Source organism: Atractosteus spatula, chromosome 14 (assembly GCF_055471065.1).
Source record: "Atractosteus spatula isolate fAtrSpa1 chromosome 14, fAtrSpa1.hap1, whole genome shotgun sequence".
Classification (NCBI taxonomy): domain Eukaryota; kingdom Metazoa; phylum Chordata; class Actinopteri; order Semionotiformes; family Lepisosteidae; genus Atractosteus; species Atractosteus spatula.
In genome coordinates, this window is record NC_142719.1 from 19,395,782 (window position 1) to 19,409,833 (window position 14,052).

A 14,052-nucleotide genomic window follows, 5' to 3' on the forward strand; every position below is an offset into this window, starting at 1 on the left:
AAGTTTTGAAGGACAATATTTCAAATAACAATGTTATCAATATAAACATATTCAATATACTAAGAGAAACGATCATATAGCAATGCATGTACTGATAGCCAGTGATTAATGCTGTTAATACCATGCCTACATTATCCCCCGTAGAGTTATCATTAGGAGGTGCAGAAGATGAACAATTTTAGCTAGGTGTTTGGCAGGAATGAGTGACAAGCTCTAGGAATAGGGTGTTACCCCTATTTACACTTGGTTGGGCATATCAGACACTTTGTCCTTCATCTGAAATGTCAGCTCTGATCCCCATCACTTATAACAGGTCCACCTGTAAAACACAAATCATAAATAAGGAACAAGAAAATGTACAACAAGGGTTGTTGGAGCAAGGAACAATCTACCAAACCATAATGTTGAAGCAGATACTCTGGCTTCTTTCAAGAAACATCTGGATGTACAGTAATCCTCCAATCAGGACAGGATGCATTACATTACACAGAGGGTTGTGGGAGCATGGAACATGTTGCCCTGCCATGTGGTTGAAGACGATGCCCTGTTTTCCTTCAATAAAACAGCTGGAAGCAATCTTTGTATCAATTAACTACTTAACCTCCACTCAACTGGGACCGTTATGTGTATACAAATACCCCCATTAACTAACTTCTCTCTGTGTATTTTTTTGTTGTTCTGTAAAGTGCTTTGAGAAGCCACTTTTGAAGGTGTCATATACAAATTTAGTTTTTTATTTACATTTATTAGTATTATTATTATACAATACTGAAATGTTTGGGGTTCAGAATACCAAGCATAGGCTAAAAGCAGCTTTCTCTGCTCGTCCTTCTACTTTATGACTGGTCTTTGCCTTTGTTACAGTATGTCACCAATTTGAGTTCTAGTTACCGACCTTGTATTCTGAGCAGTCCACTGTCTGAATTGTTAGCACCTAAGACCGAACAGGAAAACAAATGTAAATTGAAGTACTTCTGCCTGAATCATCGCATAGATAGCATTCCTCAGCAATCGAGACAAATATACACTGGATTATCCCAGACTGTAATTGTAGTAGCTTATTCTAAAAAGGGTTATATTCTTATTGGTAGAAATTACAGGAATCCAAGGGTCTGAAGCAGAGGGTCAAGGTTTAATTGTCATTTTAGTGTTTTTAACTTTTTCCACATACCTTGTTGTTTGAGGTGGAAAATTTCAAAAGTTAGATTTCTGATGCTTGTAGAGATGTATGTGTCTAAGGACAAATAGGAAAAAAAACAATGAGCTAAACAGCAAGAGACTGAACAAATTTCAAGCCACAGAAAATAGGAAAAAGTCTGAAAATTACAGAGGAAATACAGCAATACCCCAACCAGTAACTGGAAATATACAATACAGTATATATCGTACAGTATATATTTTTTTTCGCTTAACACAAATACGATCAGCAGAAAGGGCAGGATTTTTTCAACACCTGGTGAACACAGTCAGAAAGAAAGGGCTGATCTGAGAACAGATTATCTTAACAAGTGGCTCAATTCAAGTGTCTTTTTCATCTGCAAAAGATGAAACACAGTGAAACAGTTTGTCGTTGACTAGGCCTTGACCCTCATGCACCTGTTACTCGGAATACCAACCTTGCTTTTTCAGCTGGGTAATTTCTGATGTGATGTTATTGCCTAATAAAAACAATGAAATAGAATGAGAGACAAGGTACAACAATCTTGCTACAGTACATCCACTAGCTGAGAAGTGCAAGAGAAAACATTCTGCAGTAATTATTGTAGTGCCTTCTGGGGTTCACACAGCTTGGCAGATGTGAAAGGAATGTCTCAGCAGCTGGTAATAGTAACAGAGTAACTGAGCCTAACCAAGTACTGCAGATGAGTCTGCTAAAAAAGGAAATTGCTGTTTGCCTTTTCTGCATTGCTGTGGGTTTTGCTATGTCACCTATCACCCACACTACCTCTGAAGCAAACTGTGACAGGCCAGGAGTAATGAGGATGGTGATTTCAGCTAACCTGCCTGTGGAAGGCAGTAGGGCCTTTTTTTGTACATCATGTATTGTGTAAAAAAAAGCACCAGCTGGGTTTTGTTACTCTGGCTCCATGTCCACCAATGCCTGATTCCCTACATAGGACCAAGCAGTAAAAATACAGTACAACATATACAGTAGGTTCACTTGTGGTGCATTAATTGAATAATTAGATAATTGGTGAAGGTCTCTCACACATGGGGTTAATTTAGATAAGCCTATTATATAGGGACTCACTGGGTAGTTGGTGTTATGTTGGTTTACAGTAGGTTTTTATTCAGTGACAAATTTTGTAAAACTGAAGTCTTGTTGCATGATATCTCTGTGGTTCATCATGGTTTTCCATGTGCTCAGGGCTCATGAGCCATCTGCTGAGAGTTACATGGCAGGCCTAAATGTTTTGTCAATGGAGTGAACTTGAATACGTATTTATGAGGCATTTGGTCTGTTCCATTGTATCACTGATACAATGCTCTTTTCGTTTAACACAAATACGATCAGCAGAAAGGGCAAGGTTCTTTCAACACCTGGTGAACACAGTCAGAAAGAAAGGGCTGGTCTGAGAACAGATTATCTTAACAAGTGGCTTAATTCAAGTGTCTTTTTCATCTGCAAAAGATGAAACACAGTGAAACAGTTTGTTGTTGACTAGGCCTTGACCCTCATGCACCTGTTACTCGGAATACCAACCTTGCTTTTTCAGCTGGGTAATTTCTGATGTGATGTTATTGCCTAATGAAAAGAATGAAATAGAATGAGAGACAAGGTACAACAATCTTGCTACATCCACCAGCTGAGTAGTGCAAGACAAAACATTCTGCAGTAATTATTGTAGTGCCTTCTGGGATTCACACAGCTTGGCAGATGTGAAAGGAATGTCTCAGCAGCTGGTAATAGTAACAGAGTAACTGAGCCTAACCAAGTACTACAGATGAGTCTGCTAAAAAAGGAAATTGCTGTTTGCCTTTGCTGCATTGCTGTGGGTTTTGCTATGTCACCTATCACCCACACTACCTCTGAAGCAAACTGTGACAGGCCAGGAGTAATGAGGATTGTGATTTCAGCTAACCTGCCTGTGGAAGGCAGTAGGGCCTTTTTTTGTACATCTTGTATACAGTATAACACATACAGTAGGTTCACCTGTGGTGCATTAATTGAATAATTAGATAATTGGTGAAGGTCTCTCACACATGGGGTTCATTTAGATAAGTCTATTATATAGGGACTTACTGGGTAGTTGGTGTTATGTTGGTTTACAGTAGGTTTTTATTCAGTGATAAATTTTGTAAAACTGAAGTCTTCTTGCATGAGATCTCTGTGGTTCATCATGGTTTTCCACATGCTCAGGTCTCATGAGCCATCTGGTGAGAGTTGCATGGCAGGCCTAAATGTTTTGTCAATGGAGTGAACTTGCAGAAGTGTTTATGAGGCATTTGGTCTGTTCCATTGTACAGTATCACTGATACAAAGCTCTTTGAGCTACATACTGTAGCCCCTCTGACAACCCTTTAAAATGCCCCTTTCCAAGGCAACAGCAATCCCTGGTTAGGGGGGAAAGAAGATTCCACCCCTTATAGAGCAAAGGGGGCAGGAATTCAATACTTACTTTGGATCCTCAGGATATCCTGCGTAGTTTTCAGGATTCTCATTCCATCAGAAACTTTGGAAATAAATAAAAATATCAATTTGCCCTAAACCATCATCATCAGGATCACCCTATCAGTTTCTCAGTAATATTTTAAAACGGACCTCTGTTTAAATTAAGTAACACAATACTGTGCATGGTGTACAGGGCTCATTCCTTTACATTGAACATACTGTACATGATTACCTATATACAGTAGGCTCCTTACCTATATAGTTGCAGCCCTTTGTGTTTCTTCATTGATAGATCCTAGGATCCACTGTTTTATTTTGCATAATTGTAGCCACATAGTATATAGTGCCATGCATATACTGTATATTGGGACAGTGAAGGCCAAATTCCTATTTTTGCTGTATACTCAAGCAATTCAGATTTGAGATGAAAAGATGAATATGAGGCAAAAGTACATCATACAAGTTTTGTTTTCTGGGTATTTCTTTGCTTTTTATTATTTTGTTTTAGAATAATAGCATAGGAAACCAGCAGCCATATCATCCTGCAGTTCTCAACTGAATAAGTAATAGGTTTATTCCATGCTGAAAAAAGAAGAAAGAGAACACAACGTTTCGGCCGTGGAGCCTTCTTCAGGTGTGTCAACTGACTACCAACTGAAGGTCAGCAGGGTTGAGCCTGGTCAGTACCTGGATGGGAGACCTCCTAGGAAGCTATGGTTGCTGCTGAAGTGGTGTTAGTGGGACCAGCAGGGGGCACCCACCCTGTGGTCTGTTTGGGTCCTAATACCCCTGTATAGTGGCAGGGACACTATACTGTAGTGGGCGCCATCTTTTGGATGAGATGTTAAACCAAGGCTCTGACTCTCAGTGGTCATTAAAGATCCCTGGGCATTTCTAGATAAGAATAGGGAGTAGCCTGGTGTCAGGGCCAAATTTCCCCCCTCGGCCTTTACCATGGCCTCCAAATTTCCCCATGTATGATTGGCTTGCACTTGCCCTGCGATGGACTGGTGCCCCATCCAGGGTGTACCCTGCCTTGCACTTGTTGCTTGCCGGATAGGCTCTGGCTTCCTGCGATACTGTATGATATAAAGTGGTTTGGCAAATGACATGACAATAACCTCATAGAATAAGGCTCTGTATCTTGTGATTTTTCCACTAGAGGGTGCTGTGGACCCTTAGGCCTGGTGTGGTCTGATACAAGCCTAACTAGATTCATGAGCATCATCTGGGGCTTTTGTATGTACTGTATGTGCACAAAAATAACAGGAGCTGTACTGCTGTCATTATTAAGGGAACTTGCTGCACTCCGTACTTGCACATACAGAATTCCTTTAATCTACCCAGGTCAGGAAACTTTCTGCTCCACACACTGCATTAATGATGGTAGCTTTCTGAGCCAGCTACTGGCTAAGACAAACTGAAAGCTTAGCTCCCCTTAATCATAGCTAATGGTTAAGAACTCCTGTAAGCTACTGATCAGTTAAGCAAGTAAGTTGATTAGTTAAGGAGACTCAAACAATTAATCAAGGGTATTCAGTTTTGTATTCCAAATGAGTTCTTAAATAATTTAATGAATCACCTTCATAACTGACCACGATTGAAATGTTCGAAGTCTTGAGAGATTGGTTGCCAAAAAACTGCTTGCTTGTTTCTGTCTGCAATCGGGCCTGGAAAGCCTTGTTCTACAAAGTGCAAACTCAGATTCTTGTTTTTTGTTTTCTGTGGTCATCTGCGGGCACAATATTTTGTCAGCGTACCGTTCTCTTTCCACACGGAGTGCATCATTCTCAAGTGCTGAAGCTCCTCTGTCATGGCTCTGTCTGAAGTACAGATATAAAAGAGGATGCTGAGGTTTCTTTTTTGAAGCTGATAGACATCTTTAAGCCTCTCTCTGTATTCTGAGGTAAATTTAGCAAGGTAATATTTCCTTTATAGCTTCAGGACAGAAAGCAGCCAATCAGTATTACTGTACATCGCCGCTGTAATTTATAGTAGACACAAGACGACAACCGAAATACCGAACTAAGAGAAAGGTAGCATTTAACAAAAATAAAACAGCAAGTGCTATGTGTTTTTCATTCCTTTTAGTGAAAGCAGACCCAAATACTGTATCAGCAGTAAGACGAAGTGTTAGAAGTGATTTGATGGTCTCCAATACTCACACATCATGTATCCCTTCAACGTTAACACAAACCAGATCAGAGAGGTGACCAGCAAGAGGACATATAGGAACACAATGGAAATTGTGAAACCTGGAGAGGTAAAATATCAAGAGCTAGGGTAATTCTTCAGTTTAGTACATGCAAATTCCATTTACAAAACCCTTATAATCATTTACAGTACAATCTTTAAAAACATCAACAGAGTATTAAGAAACTGGTAGAAACTCACTCCCTCCACTGGTCTTTGGGTTAGCAGTTAGATTATTCTTACTGTACATCCAACCATCCATTTTCTAATCACTTTGTCTAATACTGTAGGTTCAGGGGGCAGCCGAAACCTATCCTGTCAAGCAACAGGCACAAGGCAGGATACACCCTAGATGGGACACCAATCCAGCATAGAGCAAACAAAGACACACACACTCACGCCAGGGCCAATTTTCCCAGAAGCCAATCAAACTACTAGTAACAAAATGGCTTATATCCTTAATATTAATCAGTAAGGTCTTGGTGTGCCTCCTGTAACTGTCTACAGTGATTTGAGTAATTAATCCTTTTATTAATATAGACCCAAAGGGCGGAGTAGAGACTCTCCAGAAACAGCTGCATTCATAGAAGGATATTAGTGAATTTGCTTCATCTATTGGGAAAGCTGGTTCCCCAGCATAAAAATACAGAGAGTAGAGAGGGGTTGTCTGCTCAGGTTTTGGGATAGACCCTCGAAGTCTTCTAGACAGAGGGAGACTTAAGCTCATGGCGGGATTACTTGAGGTTAACGGAAACACTTTTGTTAATATTTAAAAGAGACATGAAGATGTTAGTGAAGGGTTACTCCAATTAGCAGCCTTGGTTGTTGACAGTAAGAGCAGACCTGCCAAACGGGAATGACCGGGTTGAGGTCTAATTCTGCTGCTACTTTATCACAAAGAAGTTGGGTGTGCAAACACACGGACAAAAGATGGGTTAGATAGGTTTTGTTATGTCAGATTTGGTCTGGCAGCTGCCATATTCCTGTAAAAAGGGGAGTTTTACATATACTTCCCTCAGGCTACACTACCTGTTTAGGGGGATTTGTTATAGAGACGTACCTTTGGATTTGAAGGCTTTCTGGTGGACTATCTGCCTGATGTGATCTTCATTTCTCTGTGGTGCAGTCTGATTTGTGTTCAGCACCTCTTGGTCTTCTGTGGCCGCTAAAGAAATGTTATCTCTGACATCTGCTTGATATGTAGCTACAAGAGATCAGAAAATAAAGAATGTTTCAGATACTGGGGTGGGGGGGGGGTTGGGCACAGTGGCGGAGTGAATAGCACTGCATTGGGAAAACTGGCCCTGCTTTGAGTGTGTGTTTGCATCCACGTGTGCCCTGAAATGGACTGGTGTCCTGTCCAGGATGTATCCTGCCTGTGCTCATTGCTTGCTCCAGCTCCCATGCAACCATGAATTAGAAGAAGCAGTTATAAAATGGGTTAATGAATGTTGCAGATACTGACACCAGGGCTAAAACGCTATTCCAAAATAATCCACAGCTGATGCTCACCAAAAGATAACTTCTTTTCATTCACTGCTTTGTAGGAATAATAGCAAATAATCTATATAATATGTAATTTAATAATACAGTGTATGTTAACAAATTTAGAATACACTTTTATTATACATAAACTCTTGTTTAAACAAAAACAATCATCATTGCAAAAGTAATTTGAAGGAATAAAAACAGCAAAAACCAAAGGCAATGCAAAAAAAACATTTAAAAATCATCAAAGAGGACAACCTGGATAATAGTATGCATTTTTCCATTTATGAAGAATAGCACTGTTAAACTTTTCTTTTGATCTGTCAGTAAAAGAGTAATGTAATTCACATCTATTTTTTTTTTCATCAGAAAGACCCCTTCTTCATACAAAATATCTTGGCAGTTCACATGGAAAACCTGTCTAAATGCATCACTACCTTAGGAATATAAGAAAAGTTACAAATGAGATACAACCATGTTTGGTAATTAGTAGTTAATTGATCCAAGGATCTCTACCAGCTGTTACTGAAAAGAAACCAGGGTGTTAGCTTCAATATGGCTGAGTAGCTTGCTTTAGTTTCCAATGACCCCAGCTTCCAAATTATTAATCAGAGATTCTGCAACAGATTCTGCTGTTAAGTCTGATAAAGAGTCAGGTTTTGTGGTCCTTGACATTTATAACCCCCCTCAGTACAGTTCCACATTCATAACAATGGCTCATTAGCAATTATGTGTGAGGTTAAAGTAAAAAAAAAGTAACTAAAATTACAGTTCAGAGTTTAATTTTAAAAACCTCCCTATTCGGGCGCACACTGTCAGATGGATAAATGGACTAATTTACCAAAAACTGTACAGTATTATTAAAGTGCTTGGCTTTCTAAAGATAGCTTTTCCCTCCCAAAACAGGAAGTGTCTTTTGTGTGAATATACCTGTATGTACTGTATATTTTCTTTACCTGATGGCTGTTTTCTTTCATTCTCCTGCAACTGCTTCATTACAATCGCATGGTGAAATTTAAAGTTTTCATAGATCTCACTGTTGGCCATCTTCTGTTGAGACCAGTAGGCTCCAACGCTGTGAAGAGAGCTGCTAGGTTTTCTACCTCTGACCTGTAAGCTCAGTTCTCAAACTTTAAACTGAGGCTCTCATCTTACACATCTGTATTTATAGTGTTACGAGGGAAACATCTATTCAAGACACCCAAACTGTTCAGCATGCAGTCATGTAATGTTGCTTTTATTCTGAAATTAAACCGCAATGTTGCTATCAAAGACAATTAAAAAAATGAAGCATATTTAAACAGAAATTCGATAACTAGTGGCAAAATAAAAGATTCTGAATATCAATTATAGAAAAATTTTCAAAAAGCTCTCAATGCTGAAGTCTGTTTAGACTCACTTTTTTACATGGGTGTGGGAAAACACAAGGTGCTATAATTGCTAGATTTTGAAGCATTAGAAAATCTGTTTATAGATCCAAAAGCAGCTCTTCTAAGCTGTAATAATGTGCCGCAGTGGTGACATTATAGGGTGTGGATGTCACAGGGGGTCAATGCAAATCAGTGTTCTGGATGGCTACCATTTGCATCAATGTCTCACAGAAGCAGTCGGTTTGACCTACTGTAGCTGATGCAGCTTTCATCTGAAGGTGTTCACTGCATCGTGTGGCCCCAATCCACCCACTCAGGGCTGGCCTTGCTGCACGATAGTGGAAAGGATGGTGCTGCTTCCTACACCTGATATTGTAAAGAGGTCCCGATCACAGACAGGCCAGCTTCTGTACTATTTACATTCTTGTGTTTCAGACTTAGGGTGGCGTAGTGGTTAGAAGTGCCTCACAGCAGTGGGATTCTGGGTTCGCATGGAGTTTGTATGTCCTCCTCGTGAGTTTCCTTCCAGTGCTCTGGTTTCCTCCCACAGCCCAAACACGTACTGGTAGGCGTCTGGGGAAATTAGCACCGGTGTGAGTGCGTGCATGTCCTGTAATGGACTGGCATCCTGTCCATTTTGTACCCAGCCTTGATCCCCTTGTTTGCTGGGGTAGGCTGTGGCTCCCCTGTGACCCTGAATTAGAAAAGCAGTTGGAAAATGGTTGGATGTTTCAGTCCTGATTGAGGGGTTTAAGCAACACTTCCCCATGCTTCAAATCTATGACACATTAGTAAATTAGGAGAGTAACAGTTGGTATAGAGTTAAACCATTCTTAATTATGAACATAACATTGTAATAAAGAACACAAATGAGAAGAGGCCTTTTGGCCCATCAAGCCCTTTTGGTAGTAGCTTATTGGTGGAAGGATGTCATCCAGATGTTTCTTGAAATTAGTCAAAGTATTGGCTTCAACAACATCGCTGGGTAGCTTGTTCTATCCATCCACTGCCCTTTGGGTAAAGGAGATGCTTTATGCATTTACTGTATGTAAAATTCATGGCTGCTGATACAATGTCAACATCACTTCTTAAAACGTTAGTATAGATAATGTCAAGTTGAAGTCTATACAAGAGCCCCACAGAGGCTCATGAGGGCAGACATTTTCCTGGTTTGAGTAGTGCTAAGCGCAAAGAAAGCACACGGTTCTTCCACTGAATGGGATACTGATCGACCACATCAAAAAAGCTGGTCCCCACTTATACCACTGGGGAAACCAGTAACTAGAGTAAAGAACCTCACTCAATGTAACAACAGCAGTGTCTGCTGCAGGGACTCACACGGTCAACCCACCAATCATGACTCCGAAGGCTTAGCCATTACACTGTGTTACCCCCAAGGAGAAGTTATGAAGTAATATGAAAATATTAACTTTAGAGAGACCAAATAATTGATAAATGAAAAGTAGATTGATCATAGCTGCAGCACAAACCTTTTCCCTTCTTGAGTTACAAAGTTACAAAACAAATTACTACTGAATTTCTCCAGAGCCACCCAAAAACTCTATGTACAGTATTACAGTCCAAGTAGGATACTATTTTATTACTCTGGACAGAAAGGCTACTTTTATTAACAGTCTAATGCAATATAAGTTTCATTATCCTTGTATTATCCGAAGATATATTGATTAGTACTTTGAAATCACTTGAAATTTCTTATTTTTATGTAACCCAAAAGCAAATTTGAAACAGTTTGTTCAGAATTGCCTTTTAAATTTAAAGCGGGATAAAAATAAAAAGTAGTATTGATCATTCCTCTATGTTGCTGTTGTAGGACATAAAGTCCCTCCACACACACAGACCTTTCATCCTCTACTTGGGAGGCTGAGAGCTAGCAGGTGCAAAGAAAAAAACATTCAACACACACACACAGCTACAACACTACATACTACAACACGTCTTACTTCACTTGACAGCCCCATGAATTATCAGGCCTAGCAGTGAGTCCCTGTTAAATAGACCTATCACAAGGTATGGCTTTGAAAAACAAATGAGGAGAAAACCAGAGGATATGAGAGACTGTGGCTGAGGAGCTATTTTATCTTAGTTTAAGAAAACCCCTTTGCAAGCGTGGTGAGACAAAAATACAGGCTGACTCTTGTTTAGAAATAAAACCTAACAAAATAGTAACACCCTCACTAGCCCAAGGATTTCACACGTACGGTTAGGATTGGTCACGTCTGCATGTCCTTTATTGCTTTTACTCCCCCTGATTGCGTCTTTCTCTGTCTCTCCCTCTTTCTCTACTGTACGATACGAATTTTATTGGCATATGATAACGTTCAATCAGAATCACAGTATGAAACAACACTAAAACAAAAGCAACAGCAAATTTGTAAAGACAGCAATAACTGTTATTAATAGTAATAAACTAAATAAACATTTTAGGAGTCTCTTCCTTTTCTGTTTTCAGCTAAGATTTTTTCTGTTGTCTGTTTTTATAGCTGCTTAAAGGCAAGGTCCTTAGATTTCTTAAGCCCTACTGTATTGGTTACTATGGCCCTTACTATGTCAAAATGTCTCACTGTGAGTTTTATTCCATGCTCAAATTAATGGGTTACTGACTGCTCAGAAATGGATCCATCACACTAATTTGGATTCACACATTGTAAGTCAACCCATCTGAAAAGTACTTATCTCTTCCTGTAACAACAGGGACAAAACCTTCATTTCCTGTCAGCTATGAATTCATCCCACAAGCACATTCATTTCACAGGCTGCATTGACCAGACATTCAGTACGCAGACCGGATGGGTTTTGTCAGCTGACAGTAATAGCATGACAGTGGTAAATTCTTTCAGCCATATAGTATGGGGAAGAATAAATGACCTATGTATAGTAACACATTCAATAATAGGATGTCAGTAATGGCTGTGCAGCCTACAGCAGTCAACACAAACGTAATGTAGCTGTACAGAGTCGACAGGTCTCTGTTGCAGTCAGTCTACTTGTTAGGCCATGACTCAGTATGTCAAAAACCTTGTACTTAGATTTGTAGAAGCCACTTGAAATGTTTCCTTTTGATAATCTAGGTGTTTTTGCTGAATGACTGTTCAGGCCGGTTCCGTGGGGCTGCTTATACAGTAGGTTGGTCAGTAAGGCAGAGAAATTTTCTTTTCAAACATCCACTACAGGTTAAGGTGCCCCAGTTTATTTTTTAATCTCTGGACAATACAGCAACTAGTTGTGCTGCTCATGCTCCGGGAAATACACATCACATCTTTACATGAGGGTTTCATGTTACTCAATGGGCTGGATGCGTATGACTAAGTACAATGATAATTTTGCACACAGCTGGTTTTAATGTATGAATTAATATAATGAATATCTGAGATGCAAACATAACATCAAAACAATTACAAACAAGAGGAGGTCATTCTGCACATTATCCTGTTTGACAGTTAACACCTCACTGAACCAAGGATCTCATCTAGCCATCTCTTGGAAGAAGCCAGGTGTAACAGGGCAATGGGACCTGAACTGTTGATACTGGGTTAGGATGCAAGAAGAAAGCATATGAACACTCCAGAGATCGAGTCTTGGTCCAAATTCCTCACCAGGCTATCGGAGAAATTGACTTTAGTTACTGTATAAGTGAGCTGACTTCTATTATATACTGTACATACAGTATAAGCTGACTATAAAAGAGGTTAGCTCACAAGGAAGGTAATCTATTTCAAACGCAGAACTAGACCGATAAAATGTAACGCGTGTTTTAATCTACAATTTCAGAAACTAAACATTTTGACAAAGCTTAGAAAAGTGTTTCTTTTTGTCTGTTAATGTGCCAGGGGCAGAAGTAGCTCAGGTTTGAGATCTGTCTCTCTCTGGCCAAACAGAATCAGACAGTTATCTCTCTAGTGTAAAAGGTAAAGTAGGACAACTGACAACAACCAAAGTTTGTGGTCCAAACCAAGGACGGAAGGCTTGTCTGGCCTCAGTCAATCAACTACTTTCTCATGCTAGAATTGGGGTTTACATATATAGGTCCTCCAAACCTCACCATCCGGTGAGGAGGAGGTTCTACACCAGGTAGCAAGTTGTTCCATAGTCTTGCAACTCAATGAATAAAGGCGGGCCTCCTCTTTCTTGTTTTAGATGCATTCCAATGTAGTTTACACTTGAACCCTCTGCATTGCATTTCACTATTCACTGTTGATTTGATTTTGTAAATGTCCTTCCAGATTTTGAAAGCTTTTATCCAGTGTTCTCAAAATCTTCTTTGTTCAAGACAGGAAAAAAAAAACATTTCTTTTAACCTGTCTGTATAGAATATTTCTATAAATGTATCTGGTTGCTCTTGTCTGGATTGATTCCAGAGCAGCAATATTGTATTTTCTCTATAATGTGGTGACAGATAAAGTACATAATGTTCTAAATAAGACTTCAGATTGCATTATATAATTTTAAGATAATATCTTTTGATTTAAATTTTACACTCTTCTCGTTATACCCCAACTTGGTTGTTTTTTTAATTGCTTCTTTGCATAAAAATGCCAAAATATGTCAGTTTCATGGATACTGCTTCAGATCTGTAGCATTCTGTACCTCAGATTTCATCTTGGAAGACTGATCTGACATTTCTCCAGACAATTCATGAGACCAGTGTTGTTCATCTTCTATTCTTTCACATCTTGATGATAGAACATGTCTTCATTCACCGCAATTTATTTTATGTTTGTGATGGCTGATCTAATTTGCACATCGTGATGAGAGCATGAAACTGACATGTTACAGATCCAGAACAAATTATTTTTGGTGATCTGAAGAGGAGTTCCTCTTTTAAAATTATAAATATCGATGCACATGATAAGAGTATCAGTTCAGGGTTTTAGCTTTCTACCGTGGGTATCAGAGTAGATCAGCTAGCAGTGTTATAAGAGTACTACTTTTGTACAGGATGTCACATCCTAACACTTATGAAAACTTTGAAATCCATCAAGCATCTGCCAAAAAGACGGACAGCGGTAAAAGAAGCCTAAATTCAGGTAATCTCCTAAATCCTTTAATAAATAGTTCAATTTCTGTGACTGATTATAAACTGTCTGCATCAGCAAACAAAATTGTCTTCATGAACTGAATCAATTTTTTTATGTACAGTGTTTGAATTCAATTTAATTTCTCATTGAAAAATACCAGAATACCTGTGACTGTTGTCACAGTCCAAAACTGTACTTACTGTACTACCAAAGAGACACTATCTCTCCCATTATTTTGTTTCCATGAGACTGCAAATAAATTATCAGTTGAGTTTCTTTGATTAGGATGATAATGTGATTTTACCTTTGGTCTAGGAGGATTAATCCTCTTTTTCTAATTTGGCAAAACAAT

General features: G+C 39.2%; 2 protein-coding genes across 2 annotated transcripts in view; one reads left to right on the plus strand and one right to left on the minus strand.

Annotated features, from left to right (window-relative positions):
* Positions 1-14,052, plus strand: part of LOC148820867 (CD209 antigen-like protein C) — a 90,781-nt gene that overhangs the window by 73,285 nt on the left and 3,444 nt on the right. The gene's annotated exons all lie outside the window — the stretch shown is intronic.
* LOC148820869 (uncharacterized) lies at positions 285-8,341 on the minus strand. Its single transcript, XM_088932329.1, has 10 exons — positions 8,251-8,341; positions 6,867-7,010; positions 5,779-5,868; positions 5,374-5,436; positions 3,621-3,674; positions 2,705-2,746; positions 1,617-1,658; positions 1,172-1,234; positions 896-934; positions 285-319 (listed from the first exon to the last, which is right to left on the minus strand). Exons 1-10 carry the CDS (start codon positions 8,339-8,341, stop codon positions 285-287), a joined length of 663 nt encoding a protein of 220 aa, XP_088788455.1.